At 38.3% G+C, this 15,671-nt stretch overlaps 1 protein-coding gene across 1 annotated transcript in view; it reads left to right on the top strand.

Moving 5' to 3' along the window:
* LOC110027411 (uncharacterized protein DDB_G0283697-like) overlaps positions 1-15,671 on the top strand; it is a 53,459-nt gene that overhangs the window by 21,311 nt on the left and 16,477 nt on the right. The window contains exons 2-8 of the mRNA XM_020728841.1: positions 4,879-4,984; positions 11,857-12,155; positions 12,310-12,415; positions 12,522-12,911; positions 12,988-13,070; positions 13,183-13,307; positions 13,609-13,848. Of these exons, the coding sequence (XP_020584500.1) occupies positions 4,879-4,984; positions 11,857-12,155; positions 12,310-12,415; positions 12,522-12,911; positions 12,988-13,070; positions 13,183-13,307; positions 13,609-13,848 (1,349 nt within the window). The remainder of the gene's footprint in view (positions 1-4,878; positions 4,985-11,856; positions 12,156-12,309; positions 12,416-12,521; positions 12,912-12,987; positions 13,071-13,182; positions 13,308-13,608; positions 13,849-15,671) is intronic.

Here is a 15,671-nt window from a genome sequence, read left to right as displayed (position 1 = left end):
ATTATATATATATATATCTTACACCTACACTATACTTTACATTTTTAACACCCAATATTTCACATCACATCAAAAATACCAAAATTTGAGCTTTAAAAAAAAACTGAAGTATACCTCTTCATGCATAGAATTGGTGGCATACATGTAAAGATTAAGGTTTGGATGTTGATAAATACCAAAGAATTGAGTGGCATGCACGTAAACCTTCCTTCTGAATTTCAGGATAGCTGCAACTCATTCAGATTCATTCAGTTTAAAGATGAGAAACAGAGTTTATTGAGTATGAAACAAATAACCTGAGAATATATTGATTTTGTATTGTTGGAAAGGTTGAAATATCAGATTCTCCACTTAGCTTCTCACTTTCTTCTTCCAGATTTCAGCTCACCCCACAATTTCAGATTTCCTTCAGCAAACTTACTGGTGGGGGTTTCGGTGCAGAGGGCAGGACGTGAATCTAGAGAATGGAGGCGAAGCTTTCAGTGTCTGAGAGAGGCGAAGCAGGCGAGCTGGATTGAGATCGGTGCTGAGGAGAGGCGATTGAGCAGTCGAGACTCGTCGTGAGAGGGAGAAGGAATCGAGCATTTCTGGAGGAGTCGAGTGAGGAGAAGGAAACATGCGAGGGTTTTGGCGTGGAGGGAGGAGATGAAGCCAAGCGGGAGAGGCAGCGGGAGGTGAGGTCGAGAGGGATCAAATGCCTAGAAGGAGAGGAAGCTCGCAAGAGGAAGAGGTGAGGCAGGCGAGCAGGGCTTCGATGTTCGGTCGAGGGAGGAGAGCAGGCGTCATATGCAGAGAGGCGAGCTGAGCGGGAGAGGTCTCGAGTGGGAGTTTTACTTTTTTCTCTTCAAGCTCGACTCCTTGCTCGATTATTTAGTTCAGTCCTCCAAAACAGACGTTACAAGCCAAATATGGAGAGGAGCGTGATTCATTAACCGCAGGGCCTAATTAAGAATGTAATAACATCCAAATAATGCCAATTAACACCTGAATTAAGTGATGTTACTTCAAATTTTGAATTTTAAATTCAGACAGCGCGAACTGGTGTTATTGAATCGGGTCTAGCCTAAATCGAATCCGAACTGAACCTGGATTGACCCAGGCCCGCACCCCAATAATTTAAAAAAGGTGCATCGATTTTTGTGCTAATTGCTCGTGCGTGGAACCATAGTGATATGAGTGTCCTTCTTAGCTAAAGTTGGCGTCCCAGACGCATCCGCGTGATCAGTTTCGTCATCCAGGGTCGTCCGGACGAGTTCGTCGACGATCGGGCAAAAAATGTGTCAAATTTGATTTCTTTGAATTTTGGGTCGTGGCATGTCATTTTGAAAATTGATTTCAGTTTAACTATCGGTGCAATATGTGAATTGTGGTGTTCGCGTTGCCGAGTCATGAAGGGTTCACCTGTGACCGTCTGATCCTGTAGGAACTCATTTTCGGGCCCTTTATATGTTAGTCCTTAGCCCTTGCAACTAAGAGTTGAGTGCTTAAGACTACTCATGCGAGGTCTGCACAAAAATGAGTCAAGAAGTGACTTGAAGTTTTTTGGGAGGCAAACTCCATTACTGGTCTGCTATGATGGTCAATAAGGAACTCCTAAGGCTAGATTATGGGTACTTGGAGTAGGAGACTAAGACCTCACTGAAAGTGAGGTCAACTGTTTCTTGTATGCTTTCAATTGTGTGTAATGCCTCGTGCATTAGTTTTTTTTTTTTTTTTTTTTTTTTTTGCTTCGCCTTTGTGTAACAAATATGACAATATGTGTCTACCTCAAGTTTTTTTCTTGTCTAGATGCATTAGAGCAATTTGTTTTGTGAATGGATTATTTTAGGCAATTTTGATTGCATTCGAGGCATTTCAAAGGAACTTGTGTGACTTGTTTATTGTCTATTATGTTCTTTGTGTGATGATTTGGGCAAGATGGGTATTCTTTCAGGTTATTTTTGACAGTCCTAATGCATTTTGCATTCTGTTTTACAAATGAGTGACACTTGAGCGATTTTGATCACGATCGTGGTATTTCAAATCTTATTTACACGGTGCCTTGTTCTTGCCCCTTCATCTTCTGTCATATCATATCAAATTAATCATTGTGTCTTTTATCGATAATTACAACACTCCAAGGCATTGGTGTAATTTGTGTTGCGAACGGAAGGCATGCAGATGATTTTGATTGCATTTGTGATGTTTTAAATGAAAATTGTGTGATTTTGCTTTCATCATCCATTGTTTTCATCTTGTAATTATTTGGCGATGTGAGGGGCTCGTTTTGGGCATTTTTTATGCATCAATGTTGTTCGCCTTACAATTTGAATTTTGCTCCCTCACTTTTTTAATTGATTTGTCTTTTTCTTATGCAACATAACAGACAAATGTGAATGCCCTTATTAATCAATTTGAACTTTCAAGACTTGTCCACGTAGTATGTTTTCTAAAGCGAGTGATGTTGAGATAAGGAAGGGTGGAGGCACAGCAGAGCTGTGGATTTGTGGTGCAACTTAACAACAAGCATTGAGTATAAACATGATAAACAAATACGAACAAGAAACAATGTGAGATAGGGGCGATGTTGAGGGAGAATGATGGTCTAAGAGCTTAGCCAAGCTCTAATACCTTTGTTAATACTATATATTTTTATTTATACACACGCGCGCACGCCCGCCCCCGCGCATAGACACGCACGCGCGCGTGCACACACACACACAAGAGATAAAATATAAAGTAAATAATAAATAAATAAAGAGTAGATAATCCTCAATTATGAGGATAAATTTTACAATGGACATATAATATTGAATAATTAATAACTTTTAATATATCATTATGAAACCTTATTGGAGGTTGAACTTGCAATTTTTCTTAGGGGCCTTGATTGCGATTTCACATTTTAGTTCATTTTCTGCTACAAATACAATTTATTACTTGATAACGATAACCTAAAGGTAAGCTCAGTACTTAACTAATGATATTGATTTTAATTACATCAAATATTTAATTATATTAAAATTTTTATTATTTTAAATCTAAGCTAAATAGCTTACCCATTTCTTTTGATGATCCTTCCAACTGACATGAGCCGTCTGCTTAGTCATTACCCGGCACCCATTTGCATGATGCCCAACATTTTTATCCTCTAGTATATTTTATATTTTAATTGATTGCAAATTGAGCAATCGGGAATGAAGTGGAAGATGATGTACTATACCAAGCAATGCATTTTCATAAAAGCTAGTTTTCTCCTTGGATTACATCAGCTTGATCCGACATCATGTCTGGGTGATTTGGGTGCATGGTTTACATTCTTTGATACTCATCTTATGGTCCATTTAATGCTCACTTGAAGATCTTCTTGGTGCCTGTCCCTATACTCTTAGACTCTTGTATTTTTTGTGGACTTCTTTTGGTAGATCAACAAGAAGTGATTTTTTATCTCTTCTTTCATTATCATTCTCTATAAGCTGGTTATTATCATCCTCATATATTGTTGCTTGTACCAAATTGTTAGCAAGCTCTTAAAGCTGCCATCATGATTGTCGATTGGTCGACTACCTGCTTGGACATAATTTTTAAATTTGAGAATGGCTCTGTTAATCTCTTTCAACTTCTCTCAAATCTATCTTCTCTTGATTGATAGATTTTTATAGAATTTTCTAGGTGTTCTTTTAAGTTTTCACAAGCTATAATAAATTTCCTACATGGTTGAACTACGCTTTGATAACAAAATATGATTTGGGTTCAAGTTGTAGAATACTTATTGAACCAATAGGAAATATGTAGGACAAGAATTTAGTCCTATGAAGAAATTAAGCAGAGCTGGATTTTTTTTTTGTAGTCCACTCTAGAAGAGCCGTGAGAAAGAGAGGGCCTATGACTACTTGGAAACTTGTGTAAGGTTTTCAAGCATTGGACAATGCGCCTGAGAGGGAGATTTCTTAACAGAATATTGGAGAGAGGAATTCATTCATTTACTTCTTGCTTGAATACTGCTCAGGCAAAATTGAATTACATATATATACGTAATTCAATTCATTGCACAAAATGTTGCAATTATTTTCCTGTATATTATTCAACATCTTTGATTTTCTCTACCTGAATTTCTCTCTCTATGGAAATTCCCTTCTATATTGAAATTCAAATTGCAATTTTTGCGATAAAATATCTCCTCATTTTATATTTGTAAATTTATCGCTCTAAAATTAATGTTATGAATTTTTCTTAAGAGCCACTTGATCATAATATATGAAGTTTGAAGGCACTGAATTAAGCCTTGACGCCGCCTTGCTTGTGAAATTTGGAAGGGTTTTAAATTCAATAGTAGATCTAGTGTATAATCTAGCTAAATAGAAAAAAAATAAAGCTCACATATTGCAGCAGCTCAAGCCCCCCAAAAAAAGAAAAAAGCAAAAAAGCAAAAAGAAAAAAAAAAAAAAATGCACCCAATCTATGAAGTTTGAAGTTAGCAAATGGAGATTTGACACGGCCATTTCTGGTGAATTATGGAAGGTGATAAAATTCAATAATTCGGATTTGCTCAAGTGGACAAAATTAGAACCCATAATTCAGGGATTTTTTTTTTGTTTTTCTAAGTAATTATAAATTAACGTCTACCTATCCTTTTTTCAGGAAAATGTTGTTACTCATGTTTCTTTGTTCTGCCCATGTTGGTATATCATTTTTTAAGAACTTAATTTGATTTTTTTTTCTTTCAATTGATTCAAATTACATTGCATGCTCTAGAACTACTGGTTTGGTTTGTTTTCATCTCAAAGCATTCTTAATTGATATTTGGAATTCAAATTATTTCTCTGTGCAACTATTCCAACAGATGTTGAGTTTGTACTATTGATATATTATAGCTCGCTGATTTCGTCTGTGATGCAGTTCCTTGACTCTTGAGGGTGTTCGGAGGGCATTAGAGAAGGATTTAGGAATGAAGACTTTTTCGTTGGATGTGCATAAGAGGTTTATTAAACAATGCTTGGAAGAGGTCTGGTTCTTTTGAACATGAGTAATCGGTTTGCCTTTTTTTTTCTCTCCCTGATTTGATAAAAATCTATGATTTGTGCCTTTTGCTACCGTCTTTTATCTGTAAATTGACTATTTTATCATCACCTAATTATGCATGCTGACCCGAAGATTAACATTCATGTAGAACACGCAATTTGCCCATGGGTTGTTAAATTTGCTTCAAGGAGTTTGAATTGGAATGTTAGTATCTTCTTTTTTTTTCTTTGTTAGGAAATCTAATTTTTTGTGCTGTGAATTTTCTAGTACTTGGTGGTGAACCAAGTGGAGATGGTTTAAATGCTCAAGCTGATTTTGAGAAATTTTGAGCTTGTTTTGGCTGGCTGATGAAAGTTGGTGTAAAGCAACGTATTTGCATGTAAAATTAGTTTTTTGGTGTGTGGTTTCTATTATGTTTGTGAAATGAAGTTACTTCGTAGTTCATTTACATCACAAATATCTAATCTAGGAAATTCTTGTTAAGAAAATGTTGTCAAAATGACCCAATTATTTTACAGACATTCACTTTACTTCTCCTTATACACTAAAGGGCTATTTGGTTGGAAGTATTTGGAATGTATGTGTATTTCAACTACAATGTAATATCTGAGTTAACCTAAACGATAATAAACAAACAAATAATATTATTGGAAAAGTCAATAGGCTTTTACGACCAACACACTCGAAAGGTAAACAATAATACGACATCTGAAAATCTGAAATAGCAACAAACACGACACAAACACTCAAACTAGGGTGGACCTCAGGGTGGTGAAGGTGATCGGCAAGGATTTTGGTCCTTTGGAGAGGTAGCAACGGGTGGGGGAAGGGCTGGAAGGTGTGGTGGCAGCGAAGGCCTGTGGGAAACTGCAAGGGGAAGGTATGAAGCTGCAGGAACGACAAGTGCGGTTGCTGTCCTAGGCCGGGGCAGCAAGAAAGAGGGTGTTGGACAGGGAGGAAGTGGTTGGGAGAGGCTGTTATAGCTGCCACAAGAAGGGAGGGAGACATCGGCAACGAAGGTGAGGAGTTACGCCATAGCAACAAGCTGGAACGAGAGAAATGGGTGGTTGGACGGCTGTCTCGGTCGGCGGCAGCTAGGGGGAATGTCGGCGGCTGCAGTGGGGGATGCAGGGGACTGCAGGATAGCGGACAGCTGTCCGGGGCGAGGGTAGTGAGGACATATGGCTGGAATTGGAAAGATTGTAGTGAAAACAGCAAGAACGTTGTTCGGGGGCAGATGTAGTAATGGAGGGACTGGGAGCGATGTGGCGAGTATGTGGAAGGCAATAAGGAAGGTAATCTTCACATTGGGGGAGAGATATATTCGGAGCACCACCCAAACCCTCTGATACAGCTCTTGAAGTGAGAACAGATGTTAGCAGTCCTAAACACGCTCACGCCAAAATCTCCCTTTAAACCCTAATACAACACATATATAGGAAATGACTAAAATGAAAGATAATAAGAAAGAAAGCATAAAAAATGGAAAATAGGATTACTTCAGCTCGTCTTGTGTCTCCAGCGCCCTTTCCGCGATTCCGCGGAATTCAGGAACATAGCACCGCATCAGTCTACTGAGGTTAGGGGAGCTTTAACCTCATACTTTGAAGCTTCTGACTTCTCATGAGATAGCATTAGGTTAGACATGTTGAAGGTAGCAGAGCTATTGCAACTTCCTGATAAGTTGAATGATATCGGAGCTAACCCAAACAACAATAGGAAAAACAAATATTATTAGTGGCAAAGCCAATAGGTAGTTACAACCAACACACTGAAGCAGGAAACGTGACATATGGCTAGGGTGGATCTTAGATGGTCATGGCCATTAGGGGGTCATGGCCATTAGGGGGTTTGGAGAGGCGGTGGCAAGGGTGTAGGTGGATTGGACAACAAAGAGCAGCGACTAGGATCGTTTTTTGTGCGGCGGGAACAACAAATAGATGTGGGAAGGTGATTTCGGCGGCTGGGATAACAATGAGGCGGGATGGGATTGGTTTTAGACCACTGGAACATCAATGACAGTACAAAGCGAGGGCTGGAACAACAACTAGATTGTAGGGATGCGGTTCAGGTGTTTGGAATAGCAGTGGAAAGCAAGGCAGGTGGTTCACAGGGCTACGACGGCAAGGTTGGAGGACTGGAAGGGTTGGAGGGAGGTGCCAGGATGGTTAGTGGCCGGCTACGGGGAGGTTGGGAAACAACATGGAGAACAGCCAAGCAGGCAGATGGCTGCAGGGAGGCAGGGAAACTGCAGGGAGAACCACCAAGAGGGTTGTTTCTGGGTGGCTCTAACAGGAAAGCAACAACGATGATGACGAAGGGAAGAATACGGAGGATAGTTGGAGCAGCATTCCTCTCTCGGATACAATCCTCGAAGGAAAATCTGAGATGCTCACTGCTGTCCCGATAGAAAACAAATGCAAAAATTAAGCTTTAACTCGTACGAAAATAAATATATAAGGGTATAATCAGGAGTGACCCATAAGGATTGACTGACTCCTTAGGTAGGGGAAATCCCAAATCCTGGATCGATTCGGTCCAAGCAAAGCAGTCAACCTGCAAGTTAATCTTATAGACGTTATTATTCATTTTGATAAAGTAGATATCGGTCCTCTTTTGGCTCAATCCAATCTAGCACTGTAGATAGACAAGTATTCTCATGAATAAGGTCTTGAGTCGTCACATCTGTAAACTGCTTCTTCCCCTTCTCATGCCTCGCTGGGCCTATTTGATAAACAAGTTTGTAAGGAGGAATCAAATCTAAGACGAAATATATGGTAGGTTGGAAAATTCTCATTAGTGACCATCCAAGAGATGCTTCTTCTTGTTTGGTGGTAAGTCCTGGATCCCATTATAAAATTTTCTTCCCCAATATGCTCCGAAGATAATTTTAAAAGTTGTGGTTCATTCTTGTGGTTATTTGTTGGTGCGTATATTGCTGAACTGAAGTTAACATCCGAATAACTCCATATGGTTTTACGTGAGTAGCTCATAAGCATCTCATTTATGATATGTTGGGTCTACTCAGTAGGGGCAACTCAAGAATTTGATTATATATCTGAACATTTTAAAAATGTTCTTATTTGGGGTTTTCTTGTGTCTAGTATCGACGCCTCAAACTTGGGGTCTTTTTGGATATCTAATATCGGTTCTACTAATTCTTTTCTCAATGTCTACAAAGAGGTAGTTCAAGCACCACAATCTCATACCTTGTATGAACCCTCATTATCTTGGACTTACTATCTTCTAGAACAACCTCAACTAATCCAACTGGAGTTTCACTCGTGGGTTTCTCTTGAATCACCAATATTTCTTTCTCGTTGGCTTGAAGTTGAGGCTCATCTTTGACGTTTTCACCTTCTCCTCCATTTTTGTTTATTTATTCAACTACCTCCTTGATCAGTGAAAGAGATCTTTCTCATGGTTGTGCAATTTGACTCAATATGTCCAACTTCTTGACACTTGAAACACTTATTGGTTGTGAGAAATTTGAGAATGATGGTTAACTTCATTGGTTCTCTACTCTGAGTTAGTTTCTCAAACTGGGTCTGCCTGGATGTTGTGCTAGGTGTGCTTTTATTGCTTGATCATGGGGTTAAACTTTGTTTGTAAGGTGTGACGGTCATTCAGTGGTGTCGCCTCCCCTCTTGAAGCTACGATCTGAATATCCTGCTTGTAATGAACTGATAGGTATTAGCGCTGCATTTCTTGTTTCACCATATTGAACAGACAATGATTTTATTCTTTCATTTATGCCCTCAAAGAGTATTCAAGTTAGGCCATCGCTGGGATGGACTCTTCCTTAACTAGCTGGGGGCTAGTTTCACCATTTCGTATGGTGAGACATCCTGACACTTAAATACACACTCCATTATCCAAAACTACTCAATGAACACTTTCAAATCCATGTGGCTATTGAACTACTCCAAATCAATATTTACTTCAAAATCCTGACTTACCCAATATTTCATACCAAATTTTTGGGTAGTGATTCATCCCGTGGATTGAATGGAATTTGTTTGACCCTTCTGGATGGTCGCCCCTCGAAGATGACGAGAGCTACTATTGCTTTTGGAGGGTTTCCCACTGTATATCCTTCATATAAATCTCTTGGACACCTCTTTGTGGATTTCTCACAAATGACATAATGTCCTTTTCCCTCAATTGGACTTCTGACTATTGTCTTCTTTGTGGCATGGCTATGATTTGGGTTCCGGTAGGTGGAAGAGGGTATATAGGGGTTGTGCGTGGTGGGAAAAAAATTGTGGGTGGCCGGCTTGGAAAATCAGCAAAGTGAAGAGTTTTTGGTGTAGACAATGTTGAGTATTGGTGGATGCTAGAAATCTTAGGATATGACTAAGGTTAGGCTAGCTCTGATATCAAATGATATTAGAGTTAACCGAAACAACAATAAACAAATTTTATTACTGGAAAAACCAATAGGCAGTTACAACTAACACACTTGAGGGAAAAAACATAACACGAAACCTGAAAATATGAAATGACAACAAACACGATTTAAACACTCAAACTAGGTGGTGGAGGTGGTCGGCAAGGGTTTGGTTCTCCGGAAAGGTAGCAATGGGTGGGGGAAGGGCCGGAGGGTGTGGCGACAACAAAGGTATGTGGATAACCACGAAGAAGAAGTACGAAGCTGCAGGAATGACTAGTGCAGTTTCTGTCCTAGGCAGAGGCAGCAAGAAAGAGGCTGTTGGACAATGAGGAAGTGGCTGCGGGAGGGTGTTATAGTTGCGACAACATGGAAGGGGGGAATGGCGGCAATGAAGATGAGGAGTTGCAGCAATGGTAGCAAGCTGAAATGAGAGAAAAGTGTGGTTGGATGGCTATCCTAGGCGGGGGTGGTGGTGGCAACGGTAGCGGTAGGGGATGCGAGGACTGCAAAATAGAAAGATGACTGCTGTCCGAAGCGATGAGTGAGAAGACAGTTAGTTGGACTTGGAAAAACTGCAGTGAAAATAATAAGTGCGGCTGTTTGGGGGTGGTTGCAACAGTGGAGAGCGACTGGGAGCGACGCGGGGAAGATATGGAAGGGGATATGCAAGCTAAGCAATATCTTGGGAGAGATATGGCCGGATCACCACCAAAACCCGTGTTTGTTTAGGACAGCCCCCATCATCCGTTTTTGTCGAAAGGAGAAAACGGATGATGGGGGCTGTTTTAAACAAACACATGACAAAAACTCCCTTTCAAATCCTAATATAACACTTATATAAGAAATGACTAAAAATGAATAAAGAATGATAGGAAAGAAATCATAAGAAAGGAAAGTGAAACTGTTTCGTCCTCTCCTGCGCTCCTTCCGTAATTCTGCAAAACACAGGAATATCACACCATGCCACAATATTAGGTAAATACACAACATTTGAAATGCCGAAATTATTTTGTTTGGTGTAAAATAAATTCAAAACATATTATTTTTTGTTTTGTTTTTATTAAAAGGAAGATGAATATGATGTTTTGTACTAATATATTTTTATTGCATATTTTTATATAATATATTTTTTATTTAAACTTTTTTTAAGGCTTGAGGTGGATTGATAGTGATGTGGCCAGCAATGGTAGATGGGGTCAATAGGGTTATTTGCGACGATGACGTGGTTTATAGGGCTTAGGACAATGATGATGTGATCAACATTGTGAGAACGCAAGTGATTTGTGTTGGCATGCCTTAGGGGGTTGGCGAGTGGAATCATAGCAGCATTTTGAGATCACATGACATTGTAGGTGTTGAGGTCGTGTCGACGAGCAGGATTATAGAGGCAAGCAAGGTCACAATGGTGTGTGGGTTTGCAATCTTATTTGCTTTGTTTGGCGTATTTCACAATTAAAGTGAATTTGGAATACATAGAAAATAATCCCGGGAGAATTTAAAATTACTTAAAAATTATTGTGTTTTTGTTTTTCTCCCAACCAATTATTTGAAATGTTAAGACATCTACATTTGTTTTACTAAACACTCCTAATACATCAAAACAGACAGCTCTTTTGAGAGAATAGATTGTGAGATCCAAAGACGTTCACATTCTAATCAATATTTGGAATTTATTTTAAGATATCCATAATCGATTTGGTTGGTTGGTGACGTTGGTCAGCCAACTTGCATCTTTAGTTTCAAGGCTTATCTTTAAATAAATTTTGTAGCATTATAATTCATAAAACATACCATTTAGCCATCAATATTTATTGAAATGATGTAAATATCTCTATGATGAATATATGGATAATATTGGAAAATGGAAAGGTTTAAACAATTTGTAGAATTATACTTTCTGTAGATGTAAGATATCTTGCTTCAACAAGGACATCACAATTAATTCACTGAAAGTGTTATGTTCTTTAGATGTCCACGATGATCATATGCCATTATTCATTTTATCAGAAGTTTCGATATATTTAAAATTCATTGCAGTTTCTATATACCTTTCGATTTTGCAGAAGATGTAGTTGGTCTTTTGTGAGTGTTTTTCTTTTTCTTTTCTTACTTTGGGTAGTCAGTTCTTCGAGTATCATTGTTTGGGTATGGTTTGAGTACTAGAGAGCTTAGGTGAATCAGTTCTCAATGCCTAGCTCCAGCAGCAAAGAGGGGAATTTCTCTACCATCACTTTCAGGATACTCAAGCGTTAGCTTGAGGATCAAATCAACTTTGTGTGCAAGCTGATAAATGAAATGCCACTATGCCATTATTCCTAGTCATATGGTCTTGGATTCTGATACATGGGAACACGAATGCGATGCTGACTTTCATTTTGGCTTTTCTGATCATGACTCTTATTGTAAGCATGTTTTCTTTTTCTTTCACATGTAGTTGAGTTTCTTTTTCCTTTTTAAAACAGTGCTTTTATGGCGGTGATGATGCTGATCTATCAACAACTACGGGAAGTGCTCCAGATCCACATCCTCCACATGTGAGCAAAGAAACCCCTAGTGAAAAGGATGAGCCTCAGCAACCGAAAGATCTGATATCTGTCGGTTCTGATATTAATGAGGGGGCAGTGGAATTTCTTGCTGTAGAAGAAAAGCCTAATCATGAATCCATTAAAGATGATGGTATTAAACATGACGAACAGCCTAGTGAAGATACAATAAAGAAAGCAATAGAAAAACGAGCTTTTTTCTTCAGATCTAATCTTGAGTATGTAAAGCCTTGTGATTAACTCTTTTATCTGATATTTGTAGTACGGCTGTGGATGAACAACTTTGCTGAACTTTTTATTGTTAAATTTTCTTTCATTGCCGCTTAGAGCTACAATATTCTAGAGATTGACTATTTTTCTTTCAAAATTTAGGAAAATTACATTGGCAAAAGTTCGTCGTCTGTTGGAAGAGGATCTTAACCTTCAGAAAAACACTCTTGACGCATATAAAAGTTTCATCAGTAACGTGTTAGATGAGGTTAGCACACAATGTTTATGCTCATTTATTCTGTGTGCAATGTTTATTGTTTTATGGAAGCAGAGTAAATATATATTTCTTCTTATTTGATTGACCCTTGTATTAGGTCTTGCAATCACCTGAATCTGCTGAGACTACAAATGGCACTAAGAAGAAACCCAAGAAAGTTTTGAAGAACAAAGAAACTGGAAAAGTAAAGAGAGAGCCTAAGGTTGTCAGTGAAGATTTAGGATCCTCTGATTTGGGTAATGATGCGAGTGAGGCTGATGAAGATAGTGACGTGTTCGTAAAGAGACTAAAGAAAAGGCCACTTAAAAAATCAAAATCAAGCGTGGAACCTATAAAAAAACAGAAAAAATCTTCAGATGCAAACATAACGTCAGTTTCCAGGAAAAAGAGACGAGAGGAAATTGGTTCAGAGATAGGAGCTGAAAGTGATAATGAGAGGTCTTCGGAAAATGGTGGTTCGCACTCATCTTCTGATGAAAGACCAAAGGTTACATTTTCTATTGTATTTTTGAAGTGTTTGGGAAAACTGGCAGCTAATTGTGTTAATTTTTGCAATTATTTAGAAGAAACAAGAGAAGCCAACTACACAAACATATGGAAAGCATGTTGAACATCTAAAATCTGTTATCAAAGCTTGTGGAATGGGGTATAGTATTTTCTTTTCTACTGTATTGTTTTTAAGTGTGAATGGGATAATAATTAGATACAAAGATGAATGAAAATGTCTTTTAAAGTGTTTTCTCCATTTTATTTTTTAGCGTACCACCCGCTGTTTATAAGAGAGCTAAGCAAGTTTCAGACTCAAAGCGTGAAGCATTCGTGATAAAAGAGTTGGAGGATATTCTTGCAAAGGAAGGTTTATCGACTAATCCATCTGATAAAGGTATGCTTAATTTTTATAATTAGATACTAATAGCAGGAGAAGTGAATTTTCCATGCGACTTTATTTCATTTTATTATTCAAGCTTTTGGTTGTTGGTGATGCAATTCGTTGTTCTGGAATTGTTCCATGTTCTTCGCCAGCTCATTCTAGTTCTTTTAGTTATGATCTCCGGTTTATACCCCCTTTATACAACTTGTTCACAAAGCCTTTGACACATACCATGGCTTGCTACTTGGCCCAACACATTTTGACGGTCATCATAATTCAGGATTGCATGCTTGTATCTTTTTGTTTTGTTTAGAAATAAAATCAGTGAAAAGGAAGAAGGAGAGGGCAAGGGAGCTTGAAGGCATAGACATGAGCAATATCGTGTCTACTTCTCGTCGAAGAAGCAGCATCAATTATATACCCACTCCAAAACAGAAAACAGAAGTTGAAAGTGATGAAGACGAGGATGAAGTTGAGGAGGATGAAGATGATCAGGAGGGTACAGATGAGGGTGAAGATGTATGTGAGGCATCTAGCGAAGGATTGGAGGAAGGTATGGTTTACGAGTACTTTCATGCTTGATGATGTATCGATCTATTGATTTATTTTTATTTTTTAATTACAATTTAATTTTTGTTTCTGTGCAGCATTTTTTTTATGTGTGCATTTTTATTTTTTATTTATTCTGAATTAATCAATCAATACCACAACTATTCTTAGTATTCAAGTTTTTGGCTATGTTAATAACTACATGTCTTGCTTAGTAAGTGTTTCAGATTGCGTATTTTTAGTTAAAATATTTAGTAAAATAGGAACAAGTTATTTTGTAATTTTGCTGGTTAAAATTTTCATTAAGAAGATGATGCAAAACAACTGTGCTTCGCAATCAGACTACAATTTTTTTAAAATATTCTAATATTTTAGATTAGCTTTAAGATTTAATCTCTTTGAGTTAGTTGATATGCATTTTTTTTACTTATTTATATTTAATTTTTAATTTAAATTGTAACTCTATTTCTATGAATAGGGAATGAATGAGTGCTAGATTGACAAACAATTATGAATTGCCTTCTAGAAGATTTCCTCTATTAACTTTCGTCTCGTGTTTCCTCTTTTTTTTGTGAAAGACCCTATGGGTTCTTTTTTCATTTTTCATTATTTTTCGGAGTTTGGATTCTCTCTCTGTCCCCCTTATTTCTCTAATTTTTAAAACACTAAACCTTAAATCATTCTTTTGTTTTCTTCATCATCTTGAGACTAATAGCGTAAATCTCTAGAATTTTGAGCTTGTCATAAGGGGTACTTTTAGGATTCTTCCTTAGTTGAGGATTGAATTTGTGGAAAGGTCTTAAAGGCAAATTCAAAGGAAGAGGTTAGATTAAGACATAAATCATCATTAAGGGCTCATCAATAATTTGCATCAAGATCAATGTCTTAAAAGGCGTAGGCGTTGGGCGGGGTGTTTTAGCTGTTATGGGGTGAGGCGTAAGCCTCAAGGCGTCGATCGTAAGCCCTACGATATAAAAAAAATAAGAAATATAAATGTTAAGAGAAAAGAATAAACTATTTGTGGTAATGAGAATAAAATAAAATCTACCTCTAGCAAATTGCAGACTTGAAAAAGAAAAAAAAACTTGCATTTTATTACTACAGCTACAGTAAACTCGTTGTAGCTACGAAGTAAAATAATAAAATTCGTGAAACAATATATACCTCTTAACTAAATGATATGAGCTGAGCTTGCGGGTGTAGGAAAGAGAAGGAACTTATGGCTGAGGACGCAAGTCTAACCTAGGGGGGGGGGGGGGGACGAAGCAGAAGCTTGATGGTGGGATCATCTGCATGAACTTCAAAGCAGACACTCCTTCGTGCAAGATGAAGTAGACGACGCGATCACCTGCTGTGGAAGGGACAAAGCAAATGGTGGCGAGTTCTTCTATGTCTCTGCGTGCGAGGGAGGAAGCAGAGGATGCGGGAGATCGATTACGTGGGGAGACCATGAATCAGTGTGGATCGAGTAAGTATGAAGAATCAGGGTTTTGTTTTTCTTTTTGTTTGATTAATAGATGGGGTGTACGCCCCATGATGTCCAAATTGCGCTCCGTACACTCCAGGGCGTACGTCCCGTGAGCTTTACGGCCCCCTCACAGGCTTGGGGCGAATAGGCATATGCCTCACCCTGGGGCATGCTCTATAAACGCCCTTTAAACAGAGATCAGGATCATCATTTTATATTTATTGGCATCAAACCAAATTTCATGAAGCTAATTGCTTGTGATTTGAGCCATTTATGTTTATTGGTTTCTTTATCCATTCTGCACCACCATCAGCAAATTTCAAGAGAAGGGTTTGGGGGGGGGGGGGGGGGGGGGGGTT

Source organism: Phalaenopsis equestris, unplaced genomic scaffold, assembly GCF_001263595.1.
Source record: "Phalaenopsis equestris unplaced genomic scaffold, ASM126359v1 Scaffold000428, whole genome shotgun sequence".
NCBI classification, from domain to species: domain Eukaryota; kingdom Viridiplantae; phylum Streptophyta; class Magnoliopsida; order Asparagales; family Orchidaceae; genus Phalaenopsis; species Phalaenopsis equestris.
Note: the sequence above shows the minus strand (reverse complement) of the source record. Positions and strands in the feature narration are given on the sequence as shown.